We start from the raw sequence: 13,850 nt of genomic DNA, 5'->3' as shown, positions 1-13,850 counted from the left end.
CAGACATCTTAAATATATTCTTCTGCATAGCCAAATAACAAGTCAGCTTGGCTATTGACATAAGTCCAAAGGAAAGATAAGGTCATAAAGTATTTGCCTGGCTTTACTGACAGAACAACAAAATAATTTTTCTTCATGTAATTTGTTCTGGTATGAAGTTATAGAATACTAAATTTCTGGGAATGTTCAGTGCATATTATAATTACATCCTCTATGTTGAGAAGAAAAAGGCTGCAGAATTCAATATTCATTTCTTCCTTCACACACAAAAATTAGTTCTCTTTTAGCCTCAATCCCATGCACGCACGAGGGCGTTACCACCTGCCACTTCCTTTTTTAGTTAATCTTCAAGCATTATCTTTACAGACATGACATTATCTGGTACTAGGATTAAATTAGTGCAGAGGAAAAGAACGGAATTAATGGTCCTTTCCCCTCCCTTTCACAAGCTAATTTGTGAGGAAAAGAACAGGGGAAAAGCATTTCAACACTCTTTAGGAAAATATATTTCAGGCTTGTCTCCCTGACTGGTTGGCAAGGCTGGGCAGAAATCCAAATGCTAATTTCAAGGGATAGCTTTTGGGAGGTCATGGATGAAACGGTCCCCCAAATGCGGGCTGTAATAAGCCGACGTAAAACTATCAAACAACCTGGAGTCAGCCAAAAGGCTTAAGTGTTCCTCACTCCAGGGAAGATCTTGGGACTTGCCTTGACTTGCTGGGATGCTCATTGTGCAAGATGCTGCCTACTCTGCAGGCAAAGGAGGTCCTCTAGCCAGGCAAGTCTGTTTCCTGAAAGCTAGGCTTCCTCATGCTGCCCTGAGCTCCACCCATCCTTCACTTTCCTTTGTTTCAACCCTATTCTCTGGGGACATTTCCAATAATTCCCCTCCTGCCCCACTCACTCTATCCTAGAGCCTCTTCCAAATCTCTCCCTTAAGGGAAAGCTTTCACTTCAGATCACCATTCCAGAGTTCTTAAAACACCAGGCTATTTTATAGGTACTGGAAGAAAGTCTCCATAACCTGCCCTATGGGATGGAAGCCAGAGGCTACAGACAGGATTACTGCTGTTCAGCAAGAGGGGAAAGTGCTCTGGAAACTGTTTCCCAAGCAAGCTGAAGACCCCCCCCATCCCCCCCAAAAAGGCTCAAAAATTCAGGGGGGGAAAAATAATGTGGGATGCAAGTGACAAAGTGAGACTCAGAGCAAACCCAGATCAGCATTTAACCTACTCAAGAAAATGAATAATATTAAGAAGGACTTAGCAAGAATCTAGGGGAAGTGAAGAAAGGAAGAGAGGAAAGAAAGACAGGAAGACAAGAAACGTGATTATTTTAACCTTACTAAGACTAAAATTGGAAGATTTTTTTCTTGACTTAAATTCATTCTTCTATCTCTATTTGAAGAAATAGACCACCAGAAATTTTTTCCGTCAAACTACAGTTCTTTAAATTCAGCCTTTTCCTCAGTTATATCAAGTACCAGAAATATAATTTTAACATTTTCTGAGGGAGTACATTTTGAAAGTCACATATGGGAAAATAACACATGGATACGATGTCAGACAATTAAGTTCGGGAACTTGTTGCAACGATGTTGCTAACCTTTTTTTTTTATATCAGAGGGATTATTCATTATGAATTTGTACCAACTAGACAAAACAGTTAACCAAATTTACTATTTGGAAGTGCTGAAAAGGCTGCATGAAAAAGTTAGACAACCTGAACTTTTTGCCAACATCATGACAACACACCAGCTCATATGGCACTATCGGTGAGGGAGTTTTTAGCCAGTAAACAAATAATTGAATTGGAACACCCTCCCTACTCACCTGATCTGACCCCAGTGACTTCTTTCTTTACCCAAAGATAAAGGAAATATTGAAAGGAAGACATTTTGATGACATTCAGGACATCAAAGGTAATACGATGACAGCTCTGATGGCCATTCCAGGAAAAGTGTTCCAAAATTACTTTGAAGTGTGGACTAGGCGGTGGCATCACTGCGTAGCTTCCCAAGGGAAGTACTTGGAAGTAACTGTATGGCGGTAGTGATATTCAGCAGTGAGGTGTGTAGCACTTTTTCTAGGATTAATTCATGAACTTAATTGTCAGACCTCATATGTTCTTACTCAGTTTAGAGCTTTCCACATGATATACTACAGCAGAAGGGGTGACCTGCAAGGGAGGCAGGCAGAAGGAAGACTTTTTGAACTCTCCCAGAAAACGTAGGGCAAGCGGATTTCTAACTAACCCATCAACAGATCTGTGGTCCCAGCACTGCCCAGCCACACAGGCACTTGGTCAAGGACAAACATGCCCTTGGGACAAGGACATGGATAAGTTGGAGAAGGGATTTACTCATTATTTGAGTTCTCTAGTCTTCAATATTTATTGAACACCTACTCCAGTAAAAGTTCAGTGCTCAGAGCCAGGTTAGGTGAGAGGCAAGGAAGATCACTCTAACGATATAGAAAATATTGTCAAGGTTCTCAGGCCTCTTAAATCAAGATAAAAAGATTGCACGTGTGTACAAGTATAACATGAGAGGGTAAATGATAAGTGTTATTAAGAGTGGTCCATGCAAAGATTTACTGAACTGTGATTCTCCATGTCCCTGGTACCACCTCTTATTTGATATTTCTGATTTTGCCCAGATCCTGACCTTATTTTGATCCTATGTACTCTTTTATTTGAATGATTTGGTTTGATGTTTTTGATCTTGAACCGCACACCTATTCCAATTATTATGAGCTGACATTATTCCCATTACCAATCTGCCCTGCAGCACTTTCTATGTCACAGGGATCCTTTTCTGTGGAACGTAAAACGTACATCACCCTCCATAACAGACTGAACCGAGCAGCACAGGTGATACGTAGTATGAAGACATTCCCAACACAGATCAGGCTTGGATGTGTTTCAGCAACACACGGTGCAGAAGTGAAAGAGGGCCTCCTCAGGTAATGAGGCGACAGTGGCTCAAGTGAGACGATCCTGTCCCACGGGAAAGTGTGCTGTACTCACTGAGTTTTAGGTGCGCACACTGAATAGCAGCTGAGAGTGGCTATATGGAATCCTGCTGACCTATGCGCTGTCCTGAATGGGTAGAGACACTAACTTGCGGAAAGTTTTATGACAGATGAAAGATGAGGATGAAAGCAAAGAAGCTCTTTCCATCACATTCAACCTCACCAGCTGCCTCCTGGTAACATGTAGGTATGAGTGAAGATGAACAGTATCCATTCCATTTTCATAATTTCTATTTTAATGGTACTTTTTAATCAGTATTTAACATCTCTAAATTAATCCTAAAGGATCTGGAATGAGAAAGTGTAATAAAGGAACTTTAGGATCGATTTCCAGTACTGTGGTTTTAAACGGGGCATAGGTGAGACTTTTGCCCCTTAGGGGAAATTTGGCCATGCCTGCAGCGTTTCTAGTTGTCAGGACTGGTGGGGGGGGAACAACAATAGCATCTAATGGGTAGAGGCCAGGGACGCTGCTAAATTTCTTACAATGCATAGCGCAGTCCTTCAAAAAAGCCTAAAATGTCAAGAGCGCTGAAGTTTAGAAACTCTGCCCGAATGGATAGAGGCCTGAGTTAGAAGTAAGAAGACCAGAATTCTAGGCCAAGTTATACCACTTATTGGCATATTGGGCAAGTACCGTAAGCTCTTTGCAATTCAACTTTTTCATTTTTAACACGGGACTAATAATATCTGTTCTACTCACCCACTCTGGGCTGTTTGTAACTATCAACTGAAAAAAATGTATATGGAATACAAAGACCAGGTGGCACTTTTATTATTTAACATCACAACTTGTTCAACATCAACATTCTCAGACTATCTTTTATACAGCCACAAATTCAATCTACATATATTTACATAGGGCCTCTGGAATAAATAGGACAGTTTTCATCTTATTCAGGAAACACAAATGCCCATGGAAAGTCAAATGAGTTTCCTGTCCTCCACAGCCAGACAAAGAAAAAAAGAAAAGCTCTCTTGTCAACACAAGGTTAGCATTCAGCTTTCCCTTTCCTTGTCAGTGATGTACAGACACAGAATCAACTATGGGTCAGAAAACACTTACCGCATAGATTTTCTTTTCATGATGGCAAGATCCAGGAGTCGTTGACACACACCCAGGGCAGCACTGGTTGGCAGCTATCTGAAGTACTTCTCCCTGAGCATTCAAAAATGGCTCAGTGTAAAACAGCAGCCGCAAATATAGTCACAATGGTTCATCACACCCCGCGCCATCTCAGATTCACTAAATCTCATGAGTTTGCACAGGTGACAACAACAGACAGGATAAACCAAGTGAACTAACAAAAAGGATTCTCTGTCAAGATGAGCTTCTCTCCAAGATAAAATGAATCCCCTTGTGAAAGTAATTTCCTTGAAAATTGTCTATATCTTTTCACGTGTAATGAAGTGAAGAATTTTATTAACTAGACATGTTTCATCTGAGTGTCACATAAGGAAAGCAGTCAGGTTGAGAGAACAACTATATTTCCCTAAAAGAGAAGACCTGGATGAAGGTGGGAGGTGGCCAGAGAGCAGGCAGGTCTTCCAGTTTTCCAACAGAGGCCCAATGCAGCCTGCAGGGAGTAGCTGAAGTTTTGATGTTCACTGTTGCCTGGGACACAGAGTGACAAGGCACACAGGGCCAGAGACTGAATGACAAAGCTGGGAGAGGAAACAGCATTGTTGAGGCATCATGGGTACTGTGGGGAGCTGGGTAGAATTCATGGACTCCAGTAAAGATCGACATTGTTTTTCAAGGCTTCTATAATTGTCATTGTGTTTCCTATCAAAATGGGATACTATTAAGGAAATGGGCTACCCCAGAATTTATTGGCAAGTTGTTAACTAACCATTCATTTGCCATTATGAAGAATCCATTTATCTAAGAGTTATTAAAATGATGGAGCAAAGAGCTTGCATTTATCTTTGGGGCCAGTGATTTTTTTATTAGATCCTCTGACTCATCTTGCTCCTCTACTATATACAAAGGGTTCCAAAAAAAAAAAAAAATGTATACACATTTTAAGAAGGGAAAAAACTATTAAAATTGTACTACTCAATATATACTGATAAGAAAAGATGAATACAAGTCACATTTGACTTCTGCAATTACAAGAGGTGCTTAAAGTGGTTACCATCAGCATCCAGACACTTCTGATTATGGCAAACTACTGCTTGAGCAACGTTGACCAAGGTGTCCACTTGTATACATTTTTTTTTTTTTTTTTTTTTTTTTTGGATATCTCTTAGCATTTCATCAAGCCTAGATTGTGGCAGAACAGTCAATCAGTGATTTTGATCAAAAATGGTAGGAGATCCTGCATTAGCCAGGAAATCATAACTTGTTCCCAGAGTCAGAGCCTAAAAAGAATTCAGCCAGTAAAATGAAAAAAAGTGTGTGTTTGGGTATGTGTGGATGTGTGCATTAATCTTTCCTTGTTATCTGGGGCTGCTTCTTTTTTTAAAAATGCACCGACAAAAGAATTCTAATTTTATATAACTACATCCACAAGAGTGGGAGAGAAATGGGACTAAGATTTTACAACTGTTAATCCATTAAACAGATAAATGCACCAGCAACAGTAATCACTAATTTCTTCATATTTGCTTGATAAAAGATAAACATATAATATGAGATCTTATAAAGTTGTACATACCATGCAATGTTAATGACTTTTCAGAAAAGTGCCCTCCGAACCCCAAGAGAAAACCACCTTTGTCTAATTTCCACTAAGACAGTGGAACATAGAAACTACACTAGCCTAATTTGCACTAAAAATTTAATACAGATAGAAAATGAGATAATCTGAGTATTGTTTACATTCTAACATGGAAACAGAGAGCAATGGAGAAAGGCAGGTGGAATGGAAGATTTGAAGGGATATTTTATGTCCCCAAGTTAGTTTTCTTTGTTGTACATAAAAACTGATTTTCAGAGTTGGCCCTGAAAACTCAATTCATAAATACAATATTCTTCATTAATCAGTGGCAGTGAAGCGGTCCCCATCTTGAATCTATCTATTGAACTTCTGGTTGAACATGAAAGAGGTGATTGGGGCTAAAGGAAGAGAAAAAGAATGCATGTGGTGCTTAGAGAAGGAGAGACAAGGCGTTCTTGCTACCACACCACATAACCTTGCTTAGCTTTGTGAGATGGGGCTGCACAAAACCCATAAGCCTACTGCCCCTCCAGGCTTTGCACTGGGAAGTGGCAGCATGCGCAAGAGACGTCAATGAAGATCACGAGGGGAGCTGGGCAAGATTACTTGCCTGGGATCTAGAAGAACAAACTAACAATCATTATGATCATTTGATAATCATAGCTAACACTTATTGAGTAGTTAATAATAGCCACGTGTATGTATATATGTACATATATGTATGCATATATATGTGTGTGTATATATACACACATATATATACACATATATATACACACACATATATACACACACATATATATACACATCTCTATATATATAATTAAATTCTCACAACAACTGGATTAGATAAATACCATTATTATCTGCATTAAGGTTTACAGCCAGAATCCCACCCCATGTAATAATACAGTGTTCCTTTGCATGGTATTAGTCTCTATAGATATATATTCTCCAGACATCCTTAAGACTGGATCAATTCTCATAGGACTGGATTAAATAGTCAAGATTCGAAATGCTTCTGTTCTTTTTTTCTCAGTCTTTCTCTGTCTCTGTCTCTTTTCTTTGTCCCTGTTTAGCTAGCCATCCAGCTAGCTATTCTATATGGATACAGGATATGAATATAGAATCTATTATGTATTGTTGCAAATGATAGATGGATAGATAGATAGATAGATACAAATATCTATTAGAATTGCCATTGACACTAGGTTATTACCAGTCAATCCATGATCAAAACGTAAATTGTAAAAGGGCTTTTAAAACATTTTAAAAATATGATAGGAACTCAAGATATTATTAATGATAATAATAATCATAATTTAGTTTAGGGTGCAATGGTGAGTCATTAATTTGGGCCATGAACTAATATAAGTATACATCAGCAGATTTGAATAACAACACATGTTGCTGAGAAACACAAAGGAAAACTTAAAAGCAACACGGTAGAGTAGAAATTACATTGGGTCAAGGGCCAGGTACTCAGGTTGTTGCCATGGCTGTGCCACTTACTAGCTGTGTCTTTGGTTTAGTGACTAAACCACTAAAAGTCTGTTTCTGTGTCTGTAAAATAAGAAAGTCTGACTAAATGAATTCTAAAGGCCTCTTGCAGTTCTATCATTCTATGATCTATTTAATTACTTAAAATAAAGAACCCAAATGCTTTGTGACATACTCATATGATCCTGGAGCTGAAAGTTTCTTATGGTGGGGCCATCTGGTCCAACCCTCTCATTACCTCCTTGGAGTTCAGCTCTCCAATTATGTCATTCTTCCTTATTACTATCATTCACCAATTTGCCGATCACTCATTCATACTCACTCACTAAAGACTTGACACCTGGGCCTCAGTTTCTTTTCAACCCTATGGCTAGACATGATTCTTGACGATTTCAATGTCCATGGAAGTGACCAGCCTAGCATTCTATCCTTGTACGTTCTTGACCACCTCAATTCAAACAATCTTCACCTCTACTTCACTTGAGTGTCACACAGTCATAGTCAACCTTGAGACCTGTCCACACTCCAAATTATTCTTTACTAGGAACTTTCAACTCTGCATCTGAGCCTCCTAGCCCTTAGCTCCCTCTTACCTTCACTCCCACTCATCTCACATCCTTCAGAGAGATCCTTGAGCACTTCTTTTCCTCGTAGTCACTCAAGGAAGCTGGCTTAACTTTCCTATTCATGTTAGTCTCAATGCCTCACACTTCTTGCATCTCTATTATTTTTCTCCATTAATATGGCAGAATTCCAATCCTGGATATATTCCACAATTTGCCTTGTTCTTATACCTGGCTGATAATCATTGCTGAGAAAATCATTGCACTGTGCAGCTTGTTACCCCCAAAGATAGATGGTCCTCCTGCTCCCATGGGCCCTTAACACCACCCACAAATGCTTTACCTTAACCTTGCTCAGTACTTTCTCCCCTCAGTGACAGCTCCTAACATTCACTACTCTCTTCCAACTCCTAACCGGACCTCAAAGTCTTCACAAAGTAAGCTCATTAAGTATGAACTACTTCAGTATCCCGGCCATCTTTTTACCCACAAATTTAACTATATCTGTACCCATCCATGGCTCTTTCTTTCCACATTTAGAGAATGTTCTTTTCCTAAACCACTCCTTCTAATTCATTTATTCTGTCCCTTTGTCTCTCCTCCCTACCCTACCGGCCCTACCTTCAATTTCTCTCTCTTCTAAGTCCTTCCCCTTTCTTTCCTAAGGTGATCATATCTCTGTCATGCTAATATCAAAAAGAAAAAAAGAAAACAAGAAAGAAAGAAAGAAAGAGAGAGAGAGAGGAGGGGAGGGGAGGGGAGGGGAGGGGAGGGGAGGGAGGGGAGGGGAGGGGAGGGGAAGGGAAGGGAAGGGAAGGGAAGGGAAGGGAAGGGAAGGGAAGGGAAGGGAAGGGAAGGGAAGGGAAGGGAAGGGAAGGGAAGGGAAGGGAAAGGAAAGGAAAGGAAAGGAAAGGAAAGGAAAGGAAAGGAAAGGAAAGGAAAGGAAAGGAAAGGAAAGGAAAGGAAAGGAAAGGAAAGGAAAAAAGAAAAAGAAAAAAACACAGAACACTCTCCTTTCCCTTGTTTGGTCATTCTGCAAGCATTGACTGAGCATCCTCTGTGTACTACACACGTGCTCTCTGGTGGGTTGTAATAGTGAAGAAGAAAAGGTTCCTGCTCTCAAGTTGCTAAGAGTCTGGAGGAAGCAGCAGACAAATAAATAGGCATTTGCAGTCTGGTCAAAGGCTGTAGTAAGCACAAAGTGCCATGGCATACACAGGAGGCTCGATGGGAGGGGATAAGAGAGTCAAAGAAACTTCACAGATGACAGATGTACTGGTGTTTGCCTAATGTCCCATTTCTTCCCTTCCATTCTGTGGAGCTCCCTGAAAGAGTAGCCTTTGCTTGGCCTTCCTTTCCCCACTCTTCCTCCACCCCTCAATCCTCTTCAGTACAGCTTCCATTCCTGCCACTCCACTGACCCCAACTTCAGTGTGGTCCCCAGTGGCCTACATGTTGCCAAATACACTGGACCATATTAAATTCTCCTCCCAATTACTCCCTCACCTGTAGTCAGCATTATTGCTACAAACTCCTCCTCTTCTCTCTCCTCTTCTGGATACCAAAACACTGCTCTCTTGCCTGACCATTTCTTACTTCTTACCTCTTGACCATGTCTTCTTAATCTGCTTAGACTTTCTCTCTTATGTTCACCTTCCCTTAAATGACTGTGTTCCCCAAATTCCATCCTTGGTCTTGTACTCATTTTTTCACACTGTCTCTTTGGATGAGCTCATTAATTCTAAAGGTTTGCACTACTATCTATATGCTAATGATACCCACATTACATCTCCAACCTTGTCTTCTCCTCTGAGTTTTAGACTCATATATCCAGCTGCCCTTTTAAAGTATCCATCTAGTTTTTCCATGGACACTTTAAACTGAATGTGCACCAAACTGAAATCATCATTGCCCTCCCAGATGGGATGCTTTTCCTTACTCTCCTATGTTCCCAATATCAGTTCATGGTTCACCTCACCGATTAGTCATCAAGCCATAAATATGGGAGGCATCTTTCCTTTTTCCTTGCCCTCCTAACTTCATCAATCCTGCTGATTTATCTCCTAAATATTTCTTGAGCTTGCTCTTTCCTCTTTATCCCTGCACAGCCAGGGCTCCAATTCACATCTTCATCCGTCATCTGGATTAGTCTCACAGCCTCTGAACTAGTCTCCTCATTTTTAATATCATGTATTATCTTTTAAAAAACAGAGAGATCTTTCCAAAAGAAAAGCTGGCCATTCTACCCATATGTGTGAAACCTTCATTAGTATTCTATCATCTTAAAAACGAAACTCCAAGCTTCATAGTACAGCATACAAGGCCCTCCATAACTTGAATTTACCAACTTTCTAGCTTCATCTCTCATTCACTCAGTCAGTCAGAAAATACTTAGTGAGTACCACACACATGCCAGATGCTACCGTAGGTGCTGAGGATATACAGTGAACAAAAGAGATGGGAAACAAGAAGTATCAGTAAATATACAGTATGTTAAGTAGTACTTAGTGCCAAGAAAAAAAATAAAGCATGGAAGAGGAATAAGAAATGTGTAATAGGGGTGCAGGTTTGAGATTTTAAATAGAAAGAAATTTGGACAAAATTTGAAGTAAAAGATCAAGCCATATATCTTTTTTAGACATACATACATACATACATACATACATACATACATACATACATGCATGAGAGAGAGAGAGGGAGAGCAATCTCTGTGGGAATAGCAGAATGCAAAGGCCCTATGGCAGAAGGGTGCCTGGCATATCTGGTGAATTGAAAGCAGGAGTGGTGTCTGAAGCAGACTGAGAGAGAACAGTTGGTTAATTAGAAGAGCACAGTAACACCTTAAAGGACATCGTGAAGAATTACTCTAAGTGAAAAGAGAAGCCATTGGAAGGGTTTAAGGAGAGAAGTAACATGATCTGTCTTCAATTTTAACAGGAACACCCTGGCAGCTATCTCAAGATTACAGTAAAAAAGGCAAGTACAGAAAAAAGAGTGAAACAAGTTAAGACATTACTGTGAAAAGGAAGCCAAAGATGGTAACAGGTGGAACCAGAGCAAGAGCAGAGTAGCGGCACATGGAATGTACTGTTCTATGAAAAGCCGGGGTATTTGCTAATGCACTGGATGTGGGATGTGGGAGAAAGTGGGGAGTTGAGGATGACGCTAAGTGTTCTGGCCTGAGAAACTGAGAGACGGGAGTTACCATTTACTGAGATGAGAAAAATTAGGAAAGGGACAAAATCACATTTGGTATACAACAAGATTCAACCTTTTCTATAAAGGGCCAGGTAGTAAATGTTTTAGCCTTTGGGGGCCACATGTGGTCTACGTCACAGCTATACAATTTTTGTCACTATAAAACAGCCACAGGCAATACATAAACAAATGAGTCTGCCTGTGTTTCAATAAAACTTTATTTATGGACCCTGAAACTTCGTTTCATGTAATTTTCACACCATGAAATTTTGTTCTCTTGATTTTTTCCCAACCATTTCAAAATGTAAAAACCATACCTCGTTCACAGGTCATATAAAAATAAGCAGCTGGCTAGATTCTGTCAGCTGACCCCTGACATAGAACACATTTAGTTTTCAGCAAGACAGTCTATGTCTTATAACATTTAGTTCAGGGTTTCTTCTGTGATATACAATTATTTATGTCACATGGAGAAAGGCATGTTCAGAACCTGACCATCACATGACCAGTTCAGAACCTGACATGAATTACTCAGCAAGCTAAATAGTGATCTTTTAGGAGTGTTTACTCCATAAAATAGAAAGCCCAATAATCTACAACAAAATATTATCAAATTTACCAACATTTGATGTACAACCAGCTTCTCAGAAATATACCCATGCAGAAATTGAGTAATGCCTTAAAGGTATACAAAACCTTCACTCCAATGTTAGAAACAAACAGAAATTTATTAGCACTATATGGAATAAAAGCTCAAGATTAATTATTATGGTAGGAGGAAGCAAACTATAAAAATAAACTATGCTTGTGAAATTGACAGAATGCTTTTTTAGAAAAAATAATTGGTCTTTTCCAGGGAGTTACAAATGTTCAAATTTGAAGCTTCTGTTTTTTCATTTTAATAGACTTGCTTTAGAAAGAAAAGAGTCGGCATCTGGAAAAAAAAATTCTCACAGAATAGATGTACAGTTAGAAAAAACTGAAAAATTTTAACAAAAGGGACAGTATAAAATATTCCTCATACACTTGGTCAAATACTAGGAGATTTCTTGAATTACAGCCTTTCTTATGTGCCTAGGGAGCCAAAGACAGCATAATAATACAATCAGAACAAATAATATTTTAAGAAAATCATCTTTAAGTAATCGATCCTGACTTTCAATCCATTCAATTGCTTGTAAGTGGTGCGGTTAGTATCAGCAGCTTTGGAAACTGTCGGACCCAGGAAAAAATCTCTGGGCAGCAGTTTCTTTTTTAACTGCATAGTCACAGTTAAGTGACTTAAAATCTCCAGGCTTCACTTTCCTCATCTGTAAAGTGGGGGTGAAGATATATACACCACATAATATTAAATGGGATAACATTTGTAAAACCTTTAACTGAGTACCAGAGTACTAGATGCTCAATAAACAGAAATTAAAGTATTCTTAGATATGATATGTAAAAATTCTCTCTCGTGTTTCATGAAGCTTCCAATTAATTTTGGATAAATGTCAAAACAGGATGGCTGAAAAAAATGCAAAAACCCTACAATTCACTGACTCTCCCAATACATTTAGGATACAGTTAGGATACTGTACCTTCTCAAAAGCACACTGAGGATTTCTGCAAACAGCAGGTTTGCAGATAACAATATCACCATGGCAACGGCAACTCTGGCATGAGTCAGGCTCCCAAATTGTGGCGTCCTGCAAAGAAGCATAAGCTCTGAGTTAAAAATTGAGCGGTCAAAGTATGAGCACACAAAAGCATCACCATCAAGAGCCCACAGTCTGAACAATTAAAAAGAAAAGGAAGTCACAGGCACACACAGTGCTTGCTGGGCACTGAGTAAACCTCGAGAGGCAATAAAAGCAATATAATCCATTTCACCACAGTCAACCCACATAGCCAAAAACAAGGGCATGCAGCAGAGAGCTGTCGATATTCAGAGTAAAAGCCATCGATTGACCTGAAACGTCAGGAGGACAAGCTGTTCCCTGACGTGAACTTTCGCTTTGCTGTTAACCAGAAGAAATCCTCAAAGCCTGTTTAAAGGAAAAATGGCACTTGGACTAGCACGAACCAGCAACCGAAAAGCAGAATTTTCCACCAGATAACTATCAGCACTTCCCAGCTCTTTGCTACCACATACTCTCATGTCCGTCAGAAACAAGAAGGACTTGAGTAAATAGTTCAACCAACATATGGAGTGGCTATTACGAGTATGCCCAACTGCATGCTAGGCATATTGGGGGTACAAATAAAGTATAAATATGGGCACCATCCATAAGGACCTCACACATTATTTGGGATTATGAACATGAGGGTATTAAATAAACATAAATTGATGACACTATGTCAGTTCAACTAATTGGAAAGGAAAGTGATGGTCATAAACAGAAAAGTGAAAATGTACTTAGTGCAAAAGTCTTAGAAATGTCCTTCCTATTTTCTACCTTCCATCATGCTGAATCTCTATTTTACTTGTGCCCATTTTAAAGTACCTTTGAGACCAACTATCACACAGATCCCATAGAGACCAGTTTCTGTTCTTTCAAAGGCTGCTCTCATAACTTCAAATTGAAGCATTAAAGATACCACAGACTGTACTGAAATACATTTTCCCAGAGATTTGCGAGCTGAAATTCCCACTTTATATGGGTTGAAAACCGCCATACTGTTGGCTGAGTTTTAAACACTAAACCTCTTATAAGAGTGTTGCCCAGGTTAATCTCCAGTGTAAAACTGTGGCATGGCTCATCTTTACCTCTGATGGGATAAAATGCAAAGGTCATAATCTGGCCCTCGCCTCTAGCCCTGGTCTTGGCAAATCTCACAGTCCTGAGACTTTCATCCCTCCATGCAAGTTGGTCAAGCCATTGGACAGCCCCAGACTCCCTTGCGTCTCA

General features: G+C 39.6%; 1 protein-coding gene across 3 annotated transcripts in view; it reads right to left on the bottom strand.

Annotated features, from left to right (window-relative positions):
• Positions 1–13,850, bottom strand: part of FRAS1 (Fraser extracellular matrix complex subunit 1) — a 424,744-nt gene that overhangs the window by 251,397 nt on the left and 159,497 nt on the right. For 2 of the 3 annotated variants that reach the window (XM_019720206.3, XM_088791578.1), the window contains exons 3-4: positions 12,540–12,647; positions 4,099–4,191 (exon numbers count right to left, since the gene is read on the bottom strand). In XM_019720206.3, coding sequence (XP_019575765.3) covers positions 4,099–4,191; positions 12,540–12,647 — 201 coding nt within the window. The remainder of the gene's footprint in view (positions 1–4,098; positions 4,192–12,539; positions 12,648–13,850) is intronic. The other variant, XM_088791576.1, reaches the window with a different exon arrangement.

The sequence above is a fragment of the Rhinolophus sinicus genome, chromosome 1 (assembly GCF_057876585.1).
Source record: "Rhinolophus sinicus isolate RSI-liver-muscle chromosome 1, RSI-T2T, whole genome shotgun sequence".
In the NCBI taxonomy this organism is placed as follows: Eukaryota; Metazoa; Chordata; class Mammalia; order Chiroptera; family Rhinolophidae; genus Rhinolophus; species Rhinolophus sinicus.
This window is presented reverse-complemented; position numbering and strand designations above follow the sequence as displayed.